The 25,272-nt window shown below is 39.2% G+C and overlaps 1 protein-coding gene and 1 long non-coding RNA gene across 2 annotated transcripts; one reads left to right on the top strand and one right to left on the bottom strand.

The window, feature by feature from the left end:
* Positions 1–5,164: 5,164 nt before the first annotated feature.
* On the bottom strand, positions 5,165–7,638 carry LOC144533967 (uncharacterized). Its single transcript, XR_013503499.1, has 2 exons — positions 7,326–7,638; positions 5,165–6,260 (listed from the first exon to the last, which is right to left on the bottom strand). It is a non-coding gene; the product is annotated as an uncharacterized LOC144533967 (long non-coding RNA).
* On the top strand, positions 5,879–24,218 carry LOC144533958 (MICAL-like protein 2). Its single transcript, XM_078275524.1, has 17 exons — positions 5,879–6,217; positions 7,824–7,872; positions 9,812–9,953; positions 10,051–10,238; positions 10,441–10,568; positions 11,802–12,524; positions 12,647–12,849; positions 14,527–14,584; positions 15,149–15,291; positions 15,546–15,610; positions 16,117–16,240; positions 16,370–16,472; positions 17,782–17,855; positions 17,937–18,051; positions 19,356–19,402; positions 19,973–19,975; positions 22,567–24,218. The coding sequence occupies exons 1-17, from the start codon at positions 6,075–6,077 to the stop codon at positions 22,641–22,643; spliced, it is 2,385 nt and encodes a 794-aa protein (XP_078131650.1). The 5' UTR covers positions 5,879–6,074; the 3' UTR covers positions 22,644–24,218.
* The last annotated feature ends 1,054 nt before the right edge of the window (positions 24,219–25,272 follow it).

Genomic DNA, 25,272 nt, shown 5'->3' with positions numbered 1-25,272 from the left:
CGGACGACACAATCTTCTGAACATAGCCATACTGAGAAATACAGAGAGAGTTGTGTGGAGCTGATAGTCTTAATTAGCTTGGTAGCAACTCATTTGGCAACGGCTTGAATGTAACGGACGTTCATTAATATCTAAAAGTTACACACTAAAGCTTTCATTATTTTTAGGTGGCTAAAATCCGTTTTGACTTGTGCCCCAGTCCACAGCAGTTCATTGCTTAGCTTCCGTGTCGGTACTGCTGTCTGCTTCTCCTAACTGGGGCCGTGCCGACCCCCATCTACTGTAGCTAACACACTGACTGTGGATTAGAACCTCATACAACCCCACTTCAGAAGATCCAAACTATCTCTTTAAAGTTTCAAGGCAAAGAAAATTAATTTTCCTGTTTGTTTTCCATTTAAAATGTATAATTTTGAGCCCCGGTTGTGATCATCCGATTAAATTTGAATACATTTTATCTTTGTCTGCATTTGGATTTGAACTTTGAGATGCCGAAGCAGAGGTGCCACCAGAGGACGCACTTTCTCAATGCTGTGATGGTTGTTGGCATTCCTCACAACAAATACTGTTGTTTCCCCAAAGGCTACAAAAGATGGGATGTCAGATTCAATTGCTTAAAGGCACTTTTTTTTTTTTTTTCCAAGTTTGAACTCGAAAGTAGAAACTTTCACAACTTTAACTTTAACAAATTCTCTTCCCTGTCTCTACAACTCTGATCAAAGCATCCTTGAATAAGGTATTTAATCCACAAGATGTCTAACGTACTTATTAACTAAAAGTATGAGGTTAAACTACAGTTGGTGTCGCTGTAATATGGCCGTCTTATCTTTTAATATCTGTTGTACTGTAGAGTGAATCACAACCTTCGTAGACTTAAGAAACGGCAAGATGTGTGGTTAATGTTTACCTTATTTATTTTACAACAGTTACTAAGATTAAGATCGTATCTGCATTTCTGTATCTGTATTAACAGACACATTCAATATTCATATATTAAATCATATTTTTCTCCTGTTGTCTTTACTGCATAAGGGATATTTTTTATCATATCTTCTTTCTCTACCTTCTTCTCTGTCAGTGTTTCCTTTTATTCAGCTCTCCATGCCTCTGCAGCCTCTGTGTGTTTTAAACCCAGCACTTATGTACTGTAGATAGAGGAGTATCAGGATGTCTCTCATTAAGACACGTGGGTCATCTGAGAACTGAGCTAAATTAGCTTGTCTCTTTAAAAATGATATAATGTCTGTGTGCTGCTTTCCATAGAAACTAACCAGAAAACAAGCTGCAAACTGTGGAAGAAACACTCAGTCCAATCCAAGACTTTGACTGGATCTCATGAGTCACGACACCAAACAAGTATTTGATTGTCCACACACACACACACACACACACACACACACACACACACACACACACACACACACACACATTGCTTCAGAAAGTGAAAGCAAACAACTTGTCCTATATATCCCCTCTTACTGTATAGTGGGTTTGAAATATCCTCCACTACTGATAGACTCGCGATAGACATGTTTTTATTGGCTCTGTGCAAACGTTCACAGCCTAACTGTTTCCAGATGGCAGTTTGTGGAGGGCACATATATCATTCAGCAGAGCGGGGAGGAGAGAGCAGAGAAAGAGAAAGAGCAGTGGGGGTCTGTCAAAAGCATTCTGCTCTACTGACGAGGGCATTTCCTGTCTGGATTTGGGAGGATTAAGTATGTGTGCGTGGGGGGTGTTTGTATGGTCGGCATGTGGAGAGAGGGACAAAGTACAGGACTTCACAGGACTTAAAGGGGATTCTGTACATGTTTGATTTGACTGACCATGCTCCTAATGTATACGTGGGAGGAATGGAAACAGATGTATGAAAGCAAAAAGTGATTCAATGTCAGGGGTTTACACGTTTTGAGGAAAACCACATTGTTGCAAGATAATGTGGCTTTCTAAGGTTTCTTCTTTTGTCAGGTTGAGTCACATTTATGTAGCATATTTTATACAGAAAGCTGTTACATATTGTTGTAAAGTTTAAGTGTGTTCAATCGGATTTTAATCATTTTTTTGACAGATTATTGTGCGAGTCTTGGGGGGGGTCATAAAAAGCTAAAAGCACCTTCATTGTTCAATTATTACATTCCTTTTCTGTCTGGGTGTCTTTTTTTAATGGGTTAAAAACAACACACAAATTACAGCTCTTTATAGTGTGTGTGCCCTTTACAGACACTTGTATTTATTCCATCAAGACCGCAGTTTTGTAAAGCCCAAGTTACAGTATATTTGTTGAGTCCTGATTTTGAGGATCATTTAGGGGTTAGGTTTGTGATTCAAGTTAGACTTCTGTCATGATTAAGTGAAGAAATGTCATACATGGTAACATTCAAGTCAAAATTGTGCATGTGGGTAGGTATTCTGTAGGTTGTTCGGTCAGTGTTACACTCACTAGTCTAGATTTGGCCTCCACACCTATACACCTTCCTCACCTTCCTCAAAGGTGTGGTGAGACCTGTTGCTCCATGACATGACCAGCAAATGTGTACCCTCTTATCAAATTTACGTTTCTTACTCTTACTTTCTATTTGCTCTCTTCTCTTCTTTTGTGTGTGTGTGTGTGTGTGTGTGTGTGCGTGTGTGCGTGTGTGCGTGCGTGTGTGCGTGCGTGCGTGCGTGCATGCGTGCGTGCGCAAACAAAAACTCTTAATCATTGGAAAGTCCCGTCAATTCCTCAGCTGTCAGATTCGCCTGCTGATCTCAAGCTTTAATTCATATGGTTTAAGTGGTGTCTGTTTCAGCCCAAACTTTCACATTTGGCCGACAAGCAATATCAGACTGTGAATGGAAGAATTGTCATTTGATGAGTGTAAATATAGAAAGAAAGTAGTTTGATGATTGATTGATGAATGATGATTCATGAACATGTGGAGAAATATGTGATTTAAAAATGTCACAGTCACAAGATCTAAAAAAAACCAGTTCATGTAAAGGATCAACCACGATTATTAAAAATGTGATAAACTACACAAAACCCAGGAGCATATATCTCCTCAAAGGCTGCAAAATCCTCTGTTTTCTTCATTTGAATAAAGTATCCACAAGTTTGAATTTGCATCTCAATTCAGAACTGCATAAAACCCCACACTGTGAGACAATGGCAGTTATGATTAGCTGATGGCAGCAGAATACCTGAATCATGTTGAGGTTTATACGAACTGTGCAACATTTAAAAAACAAACAAACCGTGACCTCCTCTTGTTTAAAGTTTGGCCCCACCCAGCAGTGATACTACATTGTTCTGATCACACTCAGGAGTGCACTTCTACATCTCTGCAGCAAGGTGCCAATTTCAACCACTGGAGACGCATTTTAAAGTGAATCAGACTCACTTTAAAGCAGCATTAATTGGCTTTTTTTTTTTCATTTGTCACCTTTAAGTTGTAATGGGGAACGGGGGAAAGTCCAACACTCTCCTTTTAGCTCTGTTGAAGTATGCACAAAACATCTGGTTCTTGCTGCTAAATGCTCCACTAAGTTTACCAACTATGCTTTTTATCTGCTGTTTGGTGCAGTGCGCAGTGTGTTAATCAGACCTTTATTGGTAACAAAAAACTGGAGGCAGAGTTGATGAGAGCGGAGAGAGTGGACCAAAACACATTTTAAAAGAGCTGAAAGATGCTAAAAAGTAGAGATGGCCCGATACCATTTTTTGCTTCCCGATACCGATTCTGATACCTGAACTTGCGTATCGGCCGATACCGAGTACCGATCCGATACCAGTGTGTCATATATTTGATTATGTTTTAACAACTGTATACTACTATCCCTGTATGGATGTGATATGATTTCTATCTTTGTTGTCGGTCTGGCTCAGGTTAAACTCTTTGTGAAACATGAACAAACACAAACGATGAACGCCACAGAGCTTTCTTTTATTATGCAGTTTGACAGTCAGTTATAACGGAAAAAGAACATAAATAAACTACTTTAACGTAGATTTTCTTTAGGCCTTTATTACGTGGTATCGGATTGGTGCATAAACTCCAGTACTTCCCGATACCGATACCAGCGTTTTAGGCAGTATCGGAGCCGGTATCGGAACATCTCTACTAAAAAGCCCCGTAGAATCGCAAAATTGGGTGATAATTCAGCGTGGGTTCAACACTACGAGTTATCTCTTCTACATACTCAAAGTGATTTAATCCATTGTTAATGTGAAATATTGATTAATGCAGCTTTAAAGTGAACTGAGTGGTAATTTAAATCTATTGCATTGCTGTAGAACCGCATGCAAGTCAATGCCATGAACTAGGATTGCTCACTGTTTTCATGTTGACTAAACTGGTTCAAGGGTGATAGCAATTTATGTTAAATAGGCAACACCTACAAGAAATGGCAGCCGATTATAGGCAAATGAGAAAAAACATCAAAAAAACTAATTTGCTTAAAATTGTAAAGAATGAATGGTGGAAAAACTGCAACAAAAAAAAATCCACAATGTGGAAAGGTAAGTTAGTGGGAATTGTCGATGGTTATACGACAGGTAGCGCTATCAACACCAGTAACTATAACTCCTCCCCCCCCCCATGACCTAACTTTCCACCTAATTAATTTGAAATCTGCAGCTCATTCTGCGAACATACAGATAAATAAACAGGAGCAAATGCAAACATTACACTGCAGTAAAGAAAGTATCTGAAAAGTATGAACAAAACATGCTGCTCTGCTGTCGACCTGCTCCTTCATGAACAGAGCATGTGTGCAGGTGTCAGGTAACTTATTGAAAAGACACCACCCGCCTCCTTCAACACACCCAGCAGACAGAACAGGACAGGACAGGCCAACTTACACAAGCAACAACCACAACTGGTTTACAGTTTATCCTCCATTAACTAAAATAGCTCCATATTATAAGCCTTAAATACGTGTTGCTATATATCATGCAAATATGTTATAGAGGGCACACTCTGTTTTGTTTCTGAGTGGGTTTTTGAGAGGTTTACATTACATAATTGCGCACAACTTACATGTGGTGTGTTTTTTAAAGGTAGCTGACTGTGGTATTTTTTGTGGTTATCTTAAATGTGCCAAAAGAATGAAGAAATGATTTTAAACTATTCCTGGCAATCTGGATAATTCTGTAGAGCAGCATTTAGACAATCATATAGGCAAATCAAATCAGCAGAACATATAATTTAGCAGTCGAATGAAACAATATATAACGTAAAAGCTTAAAATAATTTCAAAAACATTTTTGGTGATGGCTATGGGCTACTTAAAAAAATGTCCTGAGTAATCTGGACTCATGAACTCATATCTAAAATCTTACCTGTACACGCATGCACGCAAGCACGCAAGCACGCACGCACAAACACACACACACACACACACACACACACACACACACACACACACACACACACACACACACAGTGCGTCTCACTATCTTTGTGGGGACCCGTCATATAATGCATTCCCTAGCCCCTTACCCTAACCTTAACCATCACAACTAAATGCCTAACCTTAACCCTTACCCTCACCCTAACCATAACCTAATTCTATCCCAAATCCTAAAACCAAGTCTTAACCTTCAAACAGCCCTTTAAAGTTGTGGGGTCCAGCATTTTGGCCCCACAAAGCTGTCCGGACCCCACAAGTATACTGTATTCCCGGTTTTTGGACCCAGGGAATATAGTTAAACAAGAACACACACACACACACACACACACACACACACACACACACACACACACACACAAGAAAGAAACATAAAGGCGGAGCCGAACTCCACTCATGCCGCGTCATATCGACCTTTTGCAGGTGTCATCCAGTTAGCCTACTTCACACTTTCTCAGTAAAGAGGAGGTGATTCTCACACGTACTAACATACGTACATACACACAGACACACACACACACCCTGCTGTCTGTCATTTCCTGGATCCTGCGTGTTCCAAGCTGCTGTGGAAACTTTCAACAGTTTGTTGGTGGGACAGGAGGAGGAGGAGGAGGGAGGGAGCTCGGTGAGCCTACAGCTGCTGCTGCACTCACACACACGGATCAGTTCGGGTCTGAGCTCCGGGGATGTCGGCTGTGAAGGCGCTGCAGCAGTGGTGCCGGGTCCGGTGTGAAGGCTACCGGGATGTGTCCATCACCAACATGACCACGTCCTTCAGGGACGGCATGGCTTTCTGCGCTCTCATCCATAAACACAGACCCGAGCTCATGTAAGTACTCAAACCAACCAGAGGACTGGACAACTCGCAGGAACTGGGGGAAGTTTAGTAGTTTTGTAAAACACACCTTAAGCCGGTTAGTGCTGTCTTTCTGTTTAGGCTACAACATGACCTGTTTTTATAGAAGAAGGAGCCATTGATTATGGTAGCAGTTTACGGCCATAAAGATATAAATCGTATAAGCAATGTGAAATATAATCACGTTTGAATACTCAATGTTGGGATTCAGATAGTACTAAATTTTTTTGTTTTTACTTTGAAAGCCATCTATCTAAATTTATGAGTTCTGATCTGTGTCTTCACACTAAAATTCAAGATATGAATTTGTGAACATCTACCAAGTCTAACCAATCGAGCCTGAATGGAATCAATAATTATTTGCTACCATAATAGCCACACGTTGCATACTTGACTCTTAGGCCTGTACATTGAAATAACTTTGTCTCAAGCAATATAGAAAAACACTTCTTCAAATGACATTTTGAAGTTCGGCAATAGGGCTGCAACCGATGATGTCTATCATCATTGAATAATCTCTGGAGTCATTCTTTGTTTATTACGTAAAATGTACGAAAAAAGGGAACAATGGCCATCACAAATTGCCAGAGCCCTTGTGATGTCTTCATATTGTTTGTTTTGTCTGGCTAACAGTGCAGAACCAAAAGATATTCAATATACAATATGAAATGGAAAATAACAGCAAACCCTCACATTTGAGAAACAGAATGCTTGGAAAGATAAATTGCTTGAACGTCTTAAACGTGTAAATGATTATCACGTTGTGTTGTTTAATTTTCTGTCTATTGACAAATGAGTTAATCGACTAATTGTTTCAGCTCTGTGTGAGCACTTAGAGCTGAAAATCAAAGTGTTATGGGATCTCTTACAGTTAGTTAATGTATTAAACATCCTTTTCAGTCTGGTGCCTAAAAAGGACAATTCCTTTTGTGTTTTCCTTCTGAACTTTCTGATAAGGGAATTCCCAATGGGGAATATGTGTTAATATTCTGTACTTGACAGCTGTAAAGTCTGTTGGCACACAATGTTCCGAAATAGATCTGTCAACATTAGGCTTAAATATTACAAAGACTTGACTCACCATCTCCAGTTGAGCTTTGGCCAGTTTCACACAGAGACCTTCACACCTGGTTTTGTTCCAGTGAATCCCTTATGGCAAACAGGAAGTAGTTTCATTTTAAGAAGAGTCACAGCTGTTCCAGTTCTTTCCTTTCCACTTTTTCCTTGCAGCCAGACCAGAGTGGCAACATATTTCATGTTTACATGAGCTAAAGCACTAACCATTGGTTAAAGGCTTTGCTTCGGTTCACTGAATATAGACACTTCCATGCCTTTTATGAATACACGATGAGCTTTCTGTTTCAGTTGTATGAGGAAATGTCATGAGATCATGTGTCACCACAGCGGCCATGTAGTGAATTGATCAGTCACACTGTCAATGTCATGATGTTGATGTGAAGGGCTCTGCATGACTAAAGAACACATGTTGTTGGTCTAGGCTGCTTGTAAACAAATGAATGAGGAAGGGAAGTTGGATCACAAGTGTTTTGTTACTCATTTTGTTTCTCCTCTGTTGCAGCAATTTTGACTCACTGAAGAAGGAAGATGTTTATGAGAACAACAAACTTGTAAGACATGTTTACATTCTGCATTTTGACCTCTGAATGTTTTCCATTTTTTTGTTCAGACAAACTCGTGTTTCCTAAATACACACAGGGTTTTAGTGCAGTAGATCTACAGACATTCATGATCCCCAGAGGATCAATCCTACTGACTTAAAGTTTCCCTGTGGAGTTTTAGACCTTGAGTAGCAATATGGAGCTGTATGTCTATGAGTGGGTCCCTGTTGTGCACTAATGATTAGACATTAAGGCTGTTTTATGCTTCTGCGTCAACTCCACGCCGTAGCTACGGTGTCGCTCCTACGGCATTGTGACCCTTTCGGAGTTCTGTGTCGGGGTTGAACGCGTTTCTTTGCATTGCGGTGCATTTCACCGCCAGAACGCTAGGGGGTGTGTGGTTTCCGCAGGGTCAATCGTGAAACTCTGCCATTTCCGATGAAAGAGAGAGAGACAGTTTCTGTTATGTTAGCAAGCAAACTTTAGCACAACTGCACATAAAGTACTGCTTGCTGGCGAAGTGCTAATTTCAAAACTGACACATAGACACTTTACAAACGGATAACCCCGTCATTGACAGAGACAGGCAGGAACAACTCTACATTATGCACAGAGACGGGGCTCACGTAGTAGGAGCTGAAAAATAAAAAGATTTGTGCCGTAATGTTGTAATTTGTTTTTGTTTTATAAAATTGGTATCAAAAAAAGTTTAGGAACCGGTATCGAAGTCACGGTATTGGTATCGGCAATTTTCGGAATGATACCCAGCCCCAGTCAACAAAGCCAGTGAAGAAGACGACAATCTAGTAAACATGGATGTAAACAAAGCAAGATTTATTTAAAATATTAGACATTCATTCCAAAAATAATTGATTTTTGAATTGCTAATTAAAGTAATTGTTACTTGCAGCCATACATTGCTTTTACGTGCGTGTTGGCTCTGCATATTGCATCAGCACCACTTCATGTTAGGTAACAGGGAATTTTCAAAAACGTCAAACAGAGAGGAGGGAGAAGCCTTTGCCAAATACAGAGTGTTTCAGTCTGGGCACATTGCTTTATTGCTTTTTTTTACTTTTACTTTCTACCCGCAGCTTCATCACTGGACTCTGAGCACTGGGACTGAAAAAAGCTCAACATCACAAATTTTAACTCTTTAAAGTGAAATATATCAAATAAAAGCTTAAATTAGCAGCCATCATTTGACATCATTCAGGATTGTAACTGAAACAAATCTGTAGGAACAGATTGGTTAAATACAACAATAACCTGTAAGAGATTAAAGTGCACAGCAAAGTAAACAGTGTTTTTATGGCTCTCTTGATTATCTGATTACTGATTAAGTCATGCCTCTGGTGCTTGTCGGCCTGCCTCTGCTTGTTGTTGTTTTTTTTCTGCTTCCATGGAATCTAGTTTAGAAATTCCTGACTCACTTTCTCTCTAAACACATAAGGTGAAGATTCAATCTGTAGTCAGATTTCTGCCATTTGAACAAAGGGAAGTTTTTCAGGACACGCTAAAAACAAGACGTAGATGATAGAAAACGTTCATTTTAAACACATATCCACATCCATAGGTAGGATGGGCATTCAATCCAATATCAAGTACTCAATTAGTGAAATACAAAAAATTCAATGAAAATGTATTTGGACTCTTGCCTTCTTCAGTTTCAAAACACACAGATTTTGGCCAAACCTCTCTCTGTCGTTTGATCTCACAGTCCCAAACATGCATGTGAATACTAACATCAAGTAGCAAAGCTCTTGTGCAAAGTGTGTTAAGATGCAGAGCGTCTCCCAAGTTTTTCATTGAGGTCTCACAAAGTCAGTCAGTTCTGCTTTTTATGTGATGTATTGGTCTATTTCCATCTTTGGCCTAGATGCTAAAAATCCACCCTGAGCTTCTTCTGTCTTGTTGGATAAAGTTATTGTTGTAATGTTATTTGCAGGCGTTCAAGGTTGCAGAGGAGAAGTTGGGAATTCCAGCGCTGTTGGATGCAGAAGACATGGTGGCTCTTAGGGTTCCTGACCGCCTCAGTATCCTGACATACGTGTCCCAGTACTACAACTACTTCCATGGACGCTCCCCGAGTGAGTATCGGTGTCTCACAGTGTCCGTCTCTGCCTTTGTTCCCTTCTTCCTGTCTCATCTGACTGTGTGTCTCTGTTTATTATGTGTTCGGTGCAGTTGGTGGTATGGGAGGTATAAAGCGCCCAGCAGACGGCCCCACAGATGAACCGTCTGGGAAGAAGAACCAGCCGGTGGCGGCGAAGGTGTTTCCCTCTTCCAAACCGGCCAGAGAGAACAGCCCTCCCCCCTCCTCCAACATCACCCGGCCCTCTCCTTCCCCAAAACAAACCAGAAATGCCACAAAGGTAACCTTTGCTGCCTGAATACTTTTCTGATCAGAGAAATGTGGATGTTTGCAAAGCCAAACACAAAGACAAAGTTCTGTTGTTCTACCAAACTGCTGTTACAAAAGAAACCCACTTGCATTAGATAAGTTACAGTCAGTATAAATAAAGTTTTCATTTCCACCTCATGAAACCCCTCTCACTCTCTTTTCCCCTTTTCTAGGATGTTGTGGTTGAGAAATCCCATCAGACAGGCACCCTGAGTAACAAATGTGTGACCTGCAACAATCACGTTCACCTGGTGCAGCGACATCTAGTGGATGGGAAGCTCTATCACAGAAACTGTGCAAAGTAAGAACCCAAGGAAATTAATTTAATCATAACTGATCCTTATAATCTGTGGAGTCTAGAGTGTGCCACCAGAACAATTATAGACATTTTCAGTTTTTAATTAAAATCAAAGTAAAAAAAGTGAATTCATTGGTAAATCTAAAAAACAACTATACATTGATTAATGAAATTTGCATTTAAATGATGCATAAAAAGTGTAATCCACTGATATTGTATTATTTTCGGACAAAAAAAGGATCAAAATCGATGCAGCGGAAGCAGACATGTTCTTTCTTGTCGTAATTTTCCGCCTATATTACCCATAATGCAACTTGCTCGCCGACAGTTTAGTTGGAGATTGCGTATGATATGCTAGTAGCAGTGTGCCCTGCTTATTATATTCCATGTCATAGTCCATTTGTGTAACATTTACAGTTTCCATTTCATGATCGCTTTAATTTAAAGAATAATTGAATGCACTTTGGTGAGTTGTAAGTAACTCTGGTTCTGACTTATTGCAATGACATTTCCTTGCCTGGTTTAAGAGAAAATCAAAGATTTCTGCCCTGTAGATGAGGCGGAAATATAAAATCTGTGAAAAATCGGTGCCTTCGAAATCAGAAATCAACTCTTGGCTGTATGTAAGTTCTATTTTATTCTTCCTGACCTCGACAGACTGTGGGGATCCAAGTATTACACACATATCTGGCATCATCCAGAATTCATAAAACTGTAGTTATGTTATGTTAGTTTTTTGAAACATGGACTTTTTTGCAGTTTTTCCTCATTTTGTATTTAATTATGAGGTTCAAATGCTTCATTTTGATGTCCTTGGCCTCACAGATTTTGCAATGAGTGCATAAAAGTTAGTTGCATGGATTGTTGATACATTAGACGTTAGATTGTCGCGTGCCAGTTAACACATTCACAGAAGTGGTGCTTTTATCAAGATCAGGGCTTCAGTTAAGGATATAGATCATTTTTATTTTGGGGGGATTGGCCGTCATTATTTAAAAAGACACTTGTTTAGTAAAATTAACAAAAAAAAAACAGACTTAAATTATGGACCTTTAGTGGTGAGGGGGGGTTCTTTCGAACCACCCCAACCCCCCCTGTCTATGGGCCTGGTTAAGGGGTTTGCATTCAAGCTCCAACTGCACTAACAGGATCTCTGATTGGCCAGCGGTGGGAGCCATGTGTGGGAAGAATTTTGTACTTGTAACAATGATATGTGTTGTGCTTTCTGTCTTTCAGGTTATTGACGCCTACAAACCCAACTGCACCTCTCCGAGGCTTACCCACAAACACCCCTGTTTCTAGATTCCCTCCTTTAGCAGACTCCCCTAAAGCCAACACAACTCCTCCAAACCAGGCACCCTCCAGACTGGGACCAACATGGCTGACGGATAAACCCAGCACCCCTCCCAGCTTCTGCACCACTTTTTCTTCCCCGTCTCCTGCCCGGCCTGCTTCAAGTCTCTCTTCCGCTGCTAAGGAGAGTCAGACATGTGTTGTCTCCAAACCCACGGCTTCACGGACTACTTGTGAATCTACCTTCACTACAACAACCACTTCTATCAACACCGGGCCCACTGCTGCTCCTCGTACCTCAACCACGGCGGCAAAGACACTACAGTCCAAGCTCAATTTCTTCCAATCGGATAGCACCGCTAACGATAAAGAGAAAAAGACTACAACCACCAACATTGTCATAAATAAAGGGCCAAATGTGACCGGTAAGGTAAAGGAGGCCACAGCTGGTCAGACTGTTGTTGTGAATGGTGGCGGTTTGGGTAGAAAAGAAGCGAATGTGAGATTGGACACAGGTGGGGAGAGAGCTAAAACAGCTGGTATAGGTGGAGATACAAAGACGAAAGCATCAGCAGCTGCCTTCATATCCAAAAAACTGACTGAGGAGAACAACAATAACAACAGTAAGCCATTGTGGACGAGTGTAGCGCTCAAGAAAACTGACAAGTAAGTAATCTAACCACACACTGCTACACTCACTAACATATGACTAGACTTTATAATACCCTGCTTCAGCCTGACCTCTACTGGTGAATTCTAGCATTTAATAACACGTCACCTCCAATCAGACCTTCTCAAGTCGAGACTCCAAAGAGGGAGACAGAGGGTGTCAGAGTGAGAATGAAGCTGAAAGCAGACCCGTCGATCCTCGCTGACCTGCAGACTCCGACAGACACCCGGACTCCGAGCCCGGCCGACAGGAGTGGACTTGTGGCAAAAACCCCAGACAAAGGCGCCTCAAAGCCCGGCAATGAATCACCCAACACCTCAGGTTAAACTCACACACTTTAATAACTGTACACAGAGTAGTTTAGCCTGGTATAATACACGTTTGTGTGAGAAACGCTCATTTATGTGTGGTATAATATATGAGAAAGTAGGGCTGCTCGATTATGGAAAAAAATATAATCACGATTATTTCAGTCAGTATTGAAATCAAGATAATTTAACACGATTACTCGTTGACTTCTGGAAAGATGTTGCAATTATTAAACTTAAAAAATTTGGAAAAGTTAAATAAATCAACAGTAAAAAAAACCACATCCAACTGAAATTTGCCTTAATACTTTTCCTATTTAAACTTAATTTTTTTCATTCAGAACACAAGAGAAAATAAGAGTTAACTTGCAAAACGTAATGAGCTAAATCATTGTTTTTCTCGATTATTCTGGCTTTGTGATCATTGGGAGCCGAAATCATAATCACGATTAAATTTTGATTAATTGCACAGCCCTATGTGAAAGTGCTTGTTGTACAGAGAATATAGGGCTGAGCAATATGGTTGAAAATGTTATCCAATAAACTTGTCATATGCCTTAAACAAATACTTCAATCACCTTACCCAGAGTCATAAATTTAGACAGCAGATATTGGTAGAAGAATAACCTAATATGGTCTTTCATGATGGTATGATCCCTCATGAAAGATTCAAACAAAGTAGGCCACCAAACAAAATTCTCAAATTGTGAAAAATAAGGACCAGTTATGCACAAAGTGATTGTTCCATATACTTTACACAGATATGACGTCAACATGAAACTTGTTTTCAAGGCTCTGGGAACATTTTGCAAACATTAAAATCTTAAAATAAATAAATACAGAAATTAAAAACATGCCTTGTTTGCAGTTCAAGGTGTCAACAGTTTTTCAGATGTGTGTAATCTAAGCTCAAAGGTCCACTTACTAGTTCATGTTCTTCTTCTGTAAATAGGCTACTATATTAAAATATATATATATATATATATATATATATATATATATATATATATATATATATATATATATATATATATATATATATATATATATATATCTCTCAAGCTTTCTCAACACATTCATGACTGAGAGACTTCATTGATGCTTTAATGACACGCAGAAGCTCCTTGTTCCTCTGGTGATTATTTTCAGGGTGCTGAATAAGAGTTACTGTTAACAGCAGTTTGCACTTAATGTGGACCTTTTACATTTTTCTTCCCCTGGATTTGACCTGCTTTTGGTGGCAAATCTCTCTATAACAAAACATAAAATAATAGGAACAGAGATTGGGTAGTGGATGGGACTCTGGTGTGATGCAGGAAATAAACCTGAAAGTAGGGCTGTGCAATTAATCAACATTTTCGGCTTTTTGGCTCCTAATGATCACAAAAACAGAATAAAAAAATAAAATAAATAAAGATTATTTTGCACATTAAGTTTTGCAAGTACATTTTTTTTCTTATTCTTATTTTGTCAAAAAAGTCCAGCGGGAACAGTTCACGGTGTTTTCACTGTTAATTTGTTTCACTGTTTTTTAAGTTCAATAATTGCACCATCTTTCCAAAATCCAATGAGTGAACTGTGATTTTAATATTCACCAAAATAATCGTGATTTAGGATTTTTTCCATAATCGAGCAGCCCTACCTGAAAGTGAAAAACTAAAGTTTTGCTTGATTTCTTTTTTCTCAGCAGCATCAGAAAACAAGGACTCTCCTGCAGACTGGAGGTTGAAGCTTAAACCCATCTCCAAGTAAGACTTTTATTTTATTGACGTTTGTTCTGTGTTGCCTCTATATTTTATGTTTCTGGTTAATTCCTTGCCCTGCCCTTGCCAGGGAGTATCTGTACGTGGGCAGGCTCACAGCATATCAGCATCTCTTTTCTCTCCTAATGTCCTCCTGTCTATCTATCCATCCATCTATCCAACCTTTGGATGCTGTCTTTCATCCATCCATCCTTTGATTCTGTCTTTCATCCATCTATCCAACCTTTCCTCCCACAGGAAGCCTGTACCTGCTGCTCCTCCAAATGGCTCGCCCATCATTTGTAGTCAGAGCTTTCAGTCTCTCCTCTTCCGCCACATGCATGTGAGCCCCAAATGGTGTCAGGACTGAGCAGAGTCCTCCGTGGTGCAACATATGCTCAGTGCTCTGAGTTCTTTTCCCCCAGATGACCTTTCCTCCCACTCTCATGAATCAAAACTAAGGGTTGCGGCAAGACAGAACGGGGACTACTTGTGGGAGCAGATAAATGGCCATTAATTGAATTATGTCTCTCTTTTTCTCTTTTCTGCTCATCCTCCATCCATCCACAGACCTGCTGGTCCCACCCAGTCCTCCCCTAAAGCATGGGCTAATGGAGCTGGAAAGCCTCAGACTTCAGAGCTGTCTGTCGGGCCTTCTCCCTCCTCTCGTCTGCCCAGCCCGAGCGTTTCTGTCACTCCACCTGCAGCAAAGGGTAACATGGTCACCAGTGTTGTAATGTTGTTCTGTTTAAATGCGATTTGGACATAAAACATACCTGCATATCCCTATCTTGTTCCCAATTCCTCTTTTATTCTACGTGGACATCACAATGTTTCTAGCACAAATGGTCTTCTTAAAGACTGCCTATATATATGAATCAGACATCTTAGGGGTTTCCTCCCTCCCCTGTCATCATTCCTAACTTTCTTTATATCTATTTTTCTTATTATCTATTTTCTTTTTCAGGATTCCTGAATGGTCAGAGAGACCCAACTGCAAATGGCACCAAGCCAGAGTCAAAAAAGTCAAAGGTACTGAACCATTAAATAGAAAATATGTTTGCCTTAGATTGTATCATATCATTTTAAATGTAATGCCTTTTGAATTATTTTTTTCTTTTTCATTCAAAATGAGCTGCAGCTTCGCAGTATGAACTCTTGTAACAGTAGCTAAAGTATTTTAGGCAGCAAGCTAACGTTAACAATGTTAGCTAGCTAAAGCTAAAAGTGATTAAATGAGTACCAAAACAATAGGAAAACCATGTAGCTGACAAATAAAACGAGCTAGTCAAAGACCTATAGATGTATACAATAAATTAGGTTTCATTTATTTAATTTACTGATTGGAGGAAAAGAAAACATTTTTTCACTCATTTATATTTTTCTTTTACTGCCTTTTCCTCCACACTAAGATGTACAGTAAGGATGTCATTTAGTAAATGCTCTGGGATCACAATGTTATGTTCATCTGTGCTCCTTACCTATGTTTTGGTTGACGTCTTTCATTTAATATTTGTGTATATGTGTAACATCTGTAGACGAAGCCGGGCTACATTCTTAAAGAGGACATCATGAAGGAACTGCAGGAGATTGAAGATAATTTGAACGAGTGGGAGAAGAGGGGGGTGGAGCTGGAAGTGAGGCTCCGCAGCAGTGAAGAAGGTGAGATTAACACACACACACACACACACACGCGTACTGTATGAGCCTCCTCTTCAGTCAGTAAAAAGAGAGGCAGATTAAGAGGAAGGAGAGTAATTAACTTTGTGTGTTTGTGTTTGTATGTGTCAGAGGGTGAAGATGATTCTCTCATGGATGAGCTCATGGTCGAGTGGTTCAACTTGATCAGGAACAAGCAGGTGGCCATGCGCCGGGAGTCTGAACTGGTCTACATGTGAGTACACACACGCACATACACACAAACACACTCTGAGAAGAGGCATGCCACTATTTAGCGATTAGTGAAACAGACTTGTGGCCAGAAGGTTGACAGTTTGAATTCCCAGTGTCCTCCCTCCTCCATCCCACAGCAAGGTGTCCTGGAACAAGACAGCTCACCCTCCCACTGGTTGCAGTGTAAAGCAGGATGCTGCTTAACAGCACACATGTGCTGCAGTTATTCCTTCCATAAATGAATGTTCAACCTCTACCTCTAAACAAAAAAATATTAAGAAAGTTGTCTGTATTTGATTCCAGATTTGCAATAAAATACAAATCATGGGGATTTTTGGAAAATATCTTAACAGTGGGCACACTGAGCTCATGACTGCTGAGTTATGCCCATTTAAAGCTGCACTAATCAATCATCAATCAATGTTTATGTTAACAATGGATCAAATGACCATTTGTAATGTGACAGGGGTCGCTCATGGTGACAAACCCACGGAGAATTATTGCCTGCCTCACACCCGAGTGTGTTAGTGTCTTTAAGCTCCTTGTTTTGTTTTTACGCCCTGTGACTGAAAAAGTTAGTGACTAGCTGGTGAACATAGTGAAGCATTGAGCAGCTAAAGAGCCAGATATTTCCCTCAGGAGTTAGTGGAGACCAAAAAAAAGAGGCAAAATGTGAATCCCTTTGTCCGCTAACATAGAAAAGCACTATGTAACTATGTTACGTGTACTATTTATAGAATCACTGTTAGCTGTGGTCATGTCAAATACATTTGGTATGTTTTTCATAATTATGGCAATTTATGTTAAGTAGGCTTCAGGTACAAGAATTCAAGTCAAAAATTACACAATTTTTTTTAATGGAATATCACAAGCAAATGTTTGGAAAAGGTTGGATAACATTTGTAAAAATGTGTTCATCTTTGTCACATAACACATAACATGGCAAATGTAATTCCCTGCTAGTGATGACTTTAGGCTACAATCGTCTTCATTACTGGTGACAACATACTGATGATTTTGCTGTTTTTAGTGGCACTCAAAATATAATTTTTATTCTTGACCTTGGGTGTAGTAGTTTGGCAAAATAATCTTAACTCAGTGTATGTAATAGCTAAATGCCAGAGCTTTCAACTGCATCTCACAGAAAATGTGATGGTATAATAACCGCATAGCTCATATGAATATATATATATATATATATATATAATTGAGGCAAAACTAAATTTGTCAAAAAAAAAAACTCGAGACATACAATTCCAGGCGGTAGTAACATATACAATAGTATATTTGAATGTTGTTTTTATGTGTAGTGGAAAAACCCAGGACCTGGAGGAAGAGCAGCCCAGTGTTGAGCAGGAGCTCAGGAAACTGATGGAAAAACCAGGTGAGAGTTTGGGGGGTAACACATTTAAAACAAGACAAAAAATGAAACCGATGAGATTAAAATGTGTTTGTGTTTGAGCAGAACATCTGAAAACAGCCAGGGACCGTGAGAGAGAAGAGCAGCTGATGGCCAAACTGGTGGAGATCGTCAACGACAGAAACGCTATTATAGAGGGTCTGGATGAGGACAGACTCAGGTGTGTATACAAATACAGTAGAGGAGAAGAGTCCCCAACTGCTGGCATGGCAGTGTGATTTTAGTGGTACTGAGTAACTTAGAAATTAATATAATTTGTATAAAATATACTTTTCTGCTGTTATTTACCATTATTCTACAAATATAAGGTCAGTGGCTGGATATAATAGTTTTAAAATGGTGTTTATGCACTCAAAAGGTGGATGGCACAACTTGATGCCATGTGGGGCTGATTGCCTGTTTCCCCGTTGCAATTTTATTGGCTATATGCGTGTTGTCGTCATTCACGCTGGTAGTAATTTTGTTCAGCTTGAACAATGTAGATTATCTTCTACAACACAAATTTAAAAGTCTGCCCTCTGAAGAATTTATTTTTCTTTTGCTTCCTGTGTGTGTTATTCCGAGTGGATGGGACCTGGTCAAAAACAGGCTTTCAAAATCTCAAGCGTCTTTCTAAAAGGATAACCAAACATGAAAGCAGCAGGACAAAACGCGAAACAATTGGGTAAACATAGCTAACGTTACGCAGAACAGGTATGTGCTCAGGTGGATTGTCACCTGTACAGTAGTTGTCACCCCACCATTTTTCCACCTAAGAACACCACTGTATACAACGGATTATTTTCTTGTGTTTAGACAGATAACAGTACTAGTTAAATAAAAAACACTGTACATATGTTAATATTACAAAATTCAGGGTTTTAGGGTCTGTAATGAGTGTACACAGCCCCACAGTTGTAGGACAGCATCAAACTGGGGGAAAAGGGCTACAGTTCCTACACTTTTTCAGCTGCTGTGGATGTAAAACCCTTACAATTATAGCTGAACATCAGCACTGCAACGTCATAGTAATGCTAAAAACTGTTATTTTATGTATACAGTATATGTACATATGTACATGTATGTTTATTGTATATTTAAATCATGTATCAGGCAATTATCCACTGTTTACAACTTCTCAAATGTATTGTGATTTTTCAGTTTTATCACTGTGAATTGAATATTTTGTGGTTTAAAGACATCACTTTCGACTCTGGGAAAGTGTGACAGGCATGTTTCACTTTATTCTGATATTTTAAAGACTAAATGATAGATTACAGAAACGAATTAATCAGTACTGAAGAAACATTTAGCGTCAGCATTATTTCATGGCCATAGTTTAATATGAATCCAATACAGTACAGAGCCAAAACAACAAAATATGTCACTGCCCTAGTTCTCATAGATTCTATAGTATGTATAAATACTCTATATTATGCTCATACAGGTTCGAACGGCTGTTAATCTGTGTTTGCTTTTTCGCAGGGAGGAAGAGGAGGACGAACAACTAAACAAGATGATGATGAATTTCAGTGAGTTTCTCCAACACCTCCACAGGCCGTCTGACCCCCCCAACCCTCCCACCTCCACTCTGTTCATTAGTTATCACAACCTCGATGTCACTGCAACTTAGTTGGCTTATAAATTATCCAATTGAGGATTTCCATCATGGATGCCTCTAATTGAAGTGGATAGAAGTGTGTGTGTGTGTGTGTGTGTGTGTGTGTGTGTGTGTGTGTGTGTGTGTGTGTGTGTGTGTGTGTGTGTGTGTGTGTGTGTGTGTGTGTGTGTGTGTTTGTGTAGTGTGTGTGTGTGTGTGTGTGTGTGTGTGTGTGTGTGTTTGCATTTTTAAGGGTGCCACTAGCTGATGTTTTCATCTCATTTGATCTAATGACTGCTAATGGAAAAAGCATCAAACAAAATGCTCCCCCTCTTTTTGTCAGCGGCGTTTCCTATTAGACAAATGGATAATGTAGCTGGTTAATTTGACCCTCTGATAGAATAGAGTTAATGCCGGCTTCATTTGCAATTCATGACTGGGAAAGCAGGGCTGAAACTTTCCGAGATTTATTGAACTTAAGTGAAAGGTCGTTATGTTGCAGCAAGTGAACGCCGACCGTGGGCTAAAGACTATCCATTTCAATTTAATGTTATTCATAAAGTTAGTGCCAACATTTCACAGTTCATTCCCACTCGGAGTACATGTGATAGTTTACACACATGTCGTAAATGCTACTCTATACCACGGCCACGGAAATATATCACTTTTTGATTTTCTGGCAGGAGTTTTTGTTTTTTTAAATCTTGTAACAGGACACCTCAAACAAAGGTTAACTGACATTCTGAATCATGTGACCATGACCGTGCTTCTGCTATGTGAACCCTCAGAGATGAAACAGACTTACTGACTAGAAACTAACTTTAAACTTCTGGACTCTCTTTTGGCTTTTGAATGGTGTGTAAATGTGTTTAAAGTACAATAATACATACAGAAGTTGTTAAAATTATACTAATCTAAAATATAAAAGTACCAATATACAAATATCAAATTTTGAATCAGAATCCGCTTTATTGGTTTTATATGTGTACACATACAAAGAATTTGACTCCTGTTTTGCGTTACTCTCAACTTTATTTTTTTTTTTAAGCACTTTATTAACCTCTCGATAGGGAACTTTAATTTCTAAACTTTGTTGTTGTTACATTACACACAGGCCCAAAATACACACACAGGACCCATAGACATGCATTAATAGAGAGGTGTCTGTGCGAAGGGGCTGCCACATAGTCAGCACTCCAAGCAGTTGGGGGGTCGGTGCCTTGCTCAAGGGATCCTCTCCAGCTACCAGTTAACACTCTGTACTTTGGTCCGTGCAGGACTTGAACCGCCCTTTCCTCGGGTCCCAAAGCCAAGTCCCCACGGACTACTGCCGCCCCAATGTTACACACACAGTTCCAATAGAAATACATGCAGCCAAAAATAAGGACAACAAAACGAAATGATAATATATCAGCAAATCTTGACATATTATATTATTTGGGGTATTATGGGCTTATAACGTTGATTTGTTAGCAAACGACTACAAAGCTTTTATTGTTAGTTTGTGCTACAAACACTTTTAAAACTGATTTGAGTTTGATTGTTTGAGATTTCACAGAATAACTATTACCAATCTCACTTGTGACGTCATTTGACTATTCTTTCCTTCTCTCTCTCCTCTCAGACATAAAGAAAGACAAACCAAAGAAAAAGTCTCCGATGTCCAAACTGTTTGGCTGGGGGGAACAAGAAGGAGGGATGATGCTCCGCAACACACAGATTTTTAAGGGTGCCACCGGCCGATGTTTTCATCTCATTTGATCTAATGACTGCTAATGGAAAAAGCATCAAACAAAATGCTCCCCCTCTTTTTGTCAGCGGCGTTTCCTATTAGACAAATGGATAATGTAGCTGGTTAATTTGACCCTCTGATAGAATAGAGTTAATGCCGGCTTCATTTGCAATTCATGACTGGGAAAGCAGGGCTGAATCTTTCCGAGATTTATTGAACTTAAGTGAAAGGTCGTTATGTTGCAGCAAGTGAACGCCGACCGTGGGCTAAAGACTATCCATTTCAATTTAATGTTATTCATAAAGTTAGTGCCAACATTTCACAGTTCATTCCCACTCGGAGTACATGTGATAGTTTACACACATGTCGTAAATGCTACTCTATACCACGGCCACGGAAATATATCACTTTTTGATTTTCTGGCAGGAGTTTTTGTTTTTTAAATCTTGTAACAGGACACCTCAAACAAAGGTTAACTGACATTCTGAATCATGTGACCATGACCGTGCTTCTGCTATGTGAACCCTCAGAGATGAAACAGACTTACTGACTAGAAACTAACTTTAAACTTCTGGACTCTCTTTTGGCTTTTGAATGGTGTGTAAATGTGTTTAAAGCACAATAATACATACAGAAGTTGTTAAAATTATACTAATCTAAAATATAAAAGTACCAATATACAAATATCAAATTTTGAATCAGAATCCGCTTTATTGGTTTTATATGTGTACACATACAAAGAATTTGACTCCTGTTTTGCGTTACTCTCAACTTTATTTTTTTTTTTAAGCACTTTATTAACCTCTCGATAGGGAACTTTAATTTCTAAACTTTGTTGTTGTTACATTACACACAGGCCCAAAATACACACACAGGACCCATAGACATGCATTAATAGAGAGGTGTCTGTGCGAAGGGGCTGCCACATAGTCAGCACTCCAAGCAGTTGGGGGTCGGTGCCTTGCTCAAGGGATCCTCTCCAGCTACCAGTTAACACTCTGTACTTTGGTCCGTGCAGGACTTGAACCGCCCTTCCTCGGGTCCCAAAGCCAAGTCCCCACGGACTACTGCCGCCCCAATGTTACACACACAGTTCCAATAGAAATACATGCAGCCAAAAATAAGGACAACAAAACGAAATGATAATATATCAGCAAATCTTGACATATTATATTATTTGGGGTATTATGGGCTTATAACGTTGATTTGTTAGCAAACGACTACAAAGCTTTTATTGTTAGTTTGTGCTACAAACACTTTTAAAACTGATTTGAGTTTGATTGTTTGAGATTTCACAGAATAACTATTACCAATCTCACTTGTGACGTCATTTGACTATTCTTTCCTTCTCTCTCTCCTCTCAGACATAAAGAAAGACAAACCAAAGAAAAAGTCTCCGATGTCCAAACTGTTTGGCTGGGGGAACAAGAAGGAGGGATGATGCTCCGCAACACACAGCGTTGCTAAAGTGTGTGTGTGTGTGTGTGTATAAGCACTTTTGAAGAAATGCCCTTCCCTCTGACGACTGCATCACTCCTGCCTGCCAGTGACACACACACACACACTGTTGAGGGGTTAATGACTCATCAGCCGTGATGACATTGGGTTCAGTGCTCCAGTTCTTCGTTTTAATACCCTTCTAGTCTTAATCTGTCTACTTAATGCTCTTAAATACACACACACACACACACACACACACTCCTTTATATCTATGCAACTTATTGAAATGTTGGTTGTTTGCAATAACACTACAGATGCTAATACGACTTAAAGAACATGGGTCAGACAGCTGTTTCTTGCTCTTTGCTCATGTTTCAGTCCGCACTACAAGACTGACTTGACAGGATCACTCTCTGACCTTGTTGTAGTCGATTACATGTTGAACTGCATTTAATCTTAAAGGTCTCGCTCTGTGGAGTTTTCTGTCAAATACAGCACTCCTTTCTTTCTCGGACAGCAACAAGTTTACTCCGAGCGCTGCCCTTTGATAAGGACATTTTTTTGGTTTCTTCTAGACCAGTGGTTTTTAAGGTTCAAGAGTCGTGAGATGGTTCACATGAAAGCAAAAAGCAGAGAAAACATATTTTCTCTACACAAGATTATAAATTAATAAAGCTATCGTCACTCTTTAGAATTTGTCACAGCCTGTAGGTTTATGCAACCTATGACACGCGTCTGCAAGTAGGCATACCTTTGTTTTGGTTATAAGCCAAAAAGGCTGGCTCATATGTACATTTTACTCTGGACCTTTGGGAACAGTAGATCGTGAAGGTTCACTTACTAATGGTTTAGAGATTTCAACATCCGGTTTCATTCAGCAAATATAATCCTTTAATAACAAAGTGAAAAGCTCTGAAACATTAGTAAGTGACCATTTGAGCTATTATTCTCTTCACTATATACAAATGGATGTTTCTTTAAATAATACATTCACAAGGTAATGCATATCTGAGGCTCAAACATAGCTGCAAGAATGTCACTGGATGTCATACTTTGTTTATTGGCTGTTTTACTTTCCAATCCAATTATGTTCTGCTGTACTTGAATAGATTGAATGTTTATGGTTGACTAGAGGAAAAGGATACATCTGGTTTGTGTCGTGTGACTCACAGGTTTAAGTATTTAAACTAAAAGCAAGAGTTGATGTTTTTGAGTCTTAGAAATACAAGAACTGGTCCATATTGGGTCTGGATTTTGTACACATTTTAAATCTTTCTTTGCTGAATGAACTGTTTAGTTTGTGTGTGTCATAGTCTATTACTTGTTAAAGTAATTTTTGGAGAGGCACTGAGGCAAACTTTAAATTGTTGTTGTGGCCAAACTGATCAATTTCAACACAACTTCTTGTTAGTACACAAAAGATAACATTGTATATATGTTAATGTTCTTGTCGCCTTTATTTCCCTTCATCTCAGCTGTATATATTGTATAAAGTTGGTCCTTACAGAACTCTGGCCTGAACAAATTACCGTCATAAATCTACTAAGATGTTAATAAAAAGATGATATTAATTGATCATGATTCTCTGATATTGTAATATTCACTGATATGGAAATATAATCGTACATCACTTGAATGGTGAATATCATTAATGCTAAACAACCGTAATTAAATGCAGTTCACCTGGCAGTAGCTCCTGCGGGAGCAGTGGTGGTGTATTTGTATTTTGCCTTCATATTACTGACCTACATGTGTTGGAGATTGAATTAGTGCTCATATTTCTTTTTTTTTTTTTTTTTTGCAGGCACTGTAATGTTTTGATCATATTTGGCCCAAGCAGGATTCATCGTTGGTCTTTTAAAACAGTTAAAGAGCTGCAGTGATGATGCATTTTCTCTGTAAAAACACTAGGAGGCAGCATGAGACCTTCCATACCTCTGGAGCTCACACAGCATCATGTATCCCTTTGTATTGTTTGGTCTGTAGAGCTGACAAATACACTTAAGGTCCGACCCAGACATAGAATGAAAGACGTGGATTTATTATCTTTTTAATTTATAATTTTATATGTTTTCAGATTTATATTTTTCTGCTAATCTTACTATTGCAGAAAGGCTCGCCTCAGCTGCCATCACCTCCAACCCAGTCTGTTACATAATACACATGTTGTGTATATAATATATTGTAAATAATCATAGAATTGGTTTGAATAGATTGGTGCCATTGTCACCAATAATCATTCCAGCTATTTTACTCAGTATCAGTCCGATATCCGATATCAGTATCAGATCGGTGCATCTACTCCGTAAGCCCTTATACCCTTTTTTCATTTTTTTGTTTCTCAAACATAACACATTTATAACACACTCCTGTAACAACACCAAACAACACAGAAACAGTGCTCTCAGTGACGAGGTCAAACACACAAATGCAAACACAACAATTTCTCTCTGCTCCAGTTGAAATATCCATTCACAGTAGCGAAGAGGAAAAGAGAGAAATAATACAATAAAAGAAGAAAAGAGCAGGGAAATTGACTTTTAGCTCATACTTTGTTTTTTTTCGCAATATATTTTGGTGTGAAAATACAAAACTGTGTAATCGTCTCCTCTCTAAAGGCAACATCTGTT

Source organism: Sander vitreus, chromosome 2, assembly GCF_031162955.1.
Source record: "Sander vitreus isolate 19-12246 chromosome 2, sanVit1, whole genome shotgun sequence".
Taxonomy (NCBI): Eukaryota; Metazoa; Chordata; class Actinopteri; order Perciformes; family Percidae; genus Sander; species Sander vitreus.
The sequence above is the reverse complement of the archived record's forward strand: the minus strand, read 5'-3'. Positions and strand labels throughout refer to the sequence as shown.

Coding starts and splice junctions, on each gene's coding strand:
- LOC144533958 (XM_078275524.1), top strand. CDS start 6,075: ATGTCGGCTGTGAAGGCGCTGCAGCAGTGGTGCCGGGTCCGGTGTGAA. Junction 15,611..16,116: donor CAGAGTCAAAAAAGTCAAAG/GTACTGAACCAT, acceptor TAACATCTGTAG/ACGAAGCCGGGCTACATTCT. Junction 18,052..19,355: donor CTGGATGAGGACAGACTCAG/GTGTGTATACAA, acceptor GCTTTTTCGCAG/GGAGGAAGAGGAGGACGAAC.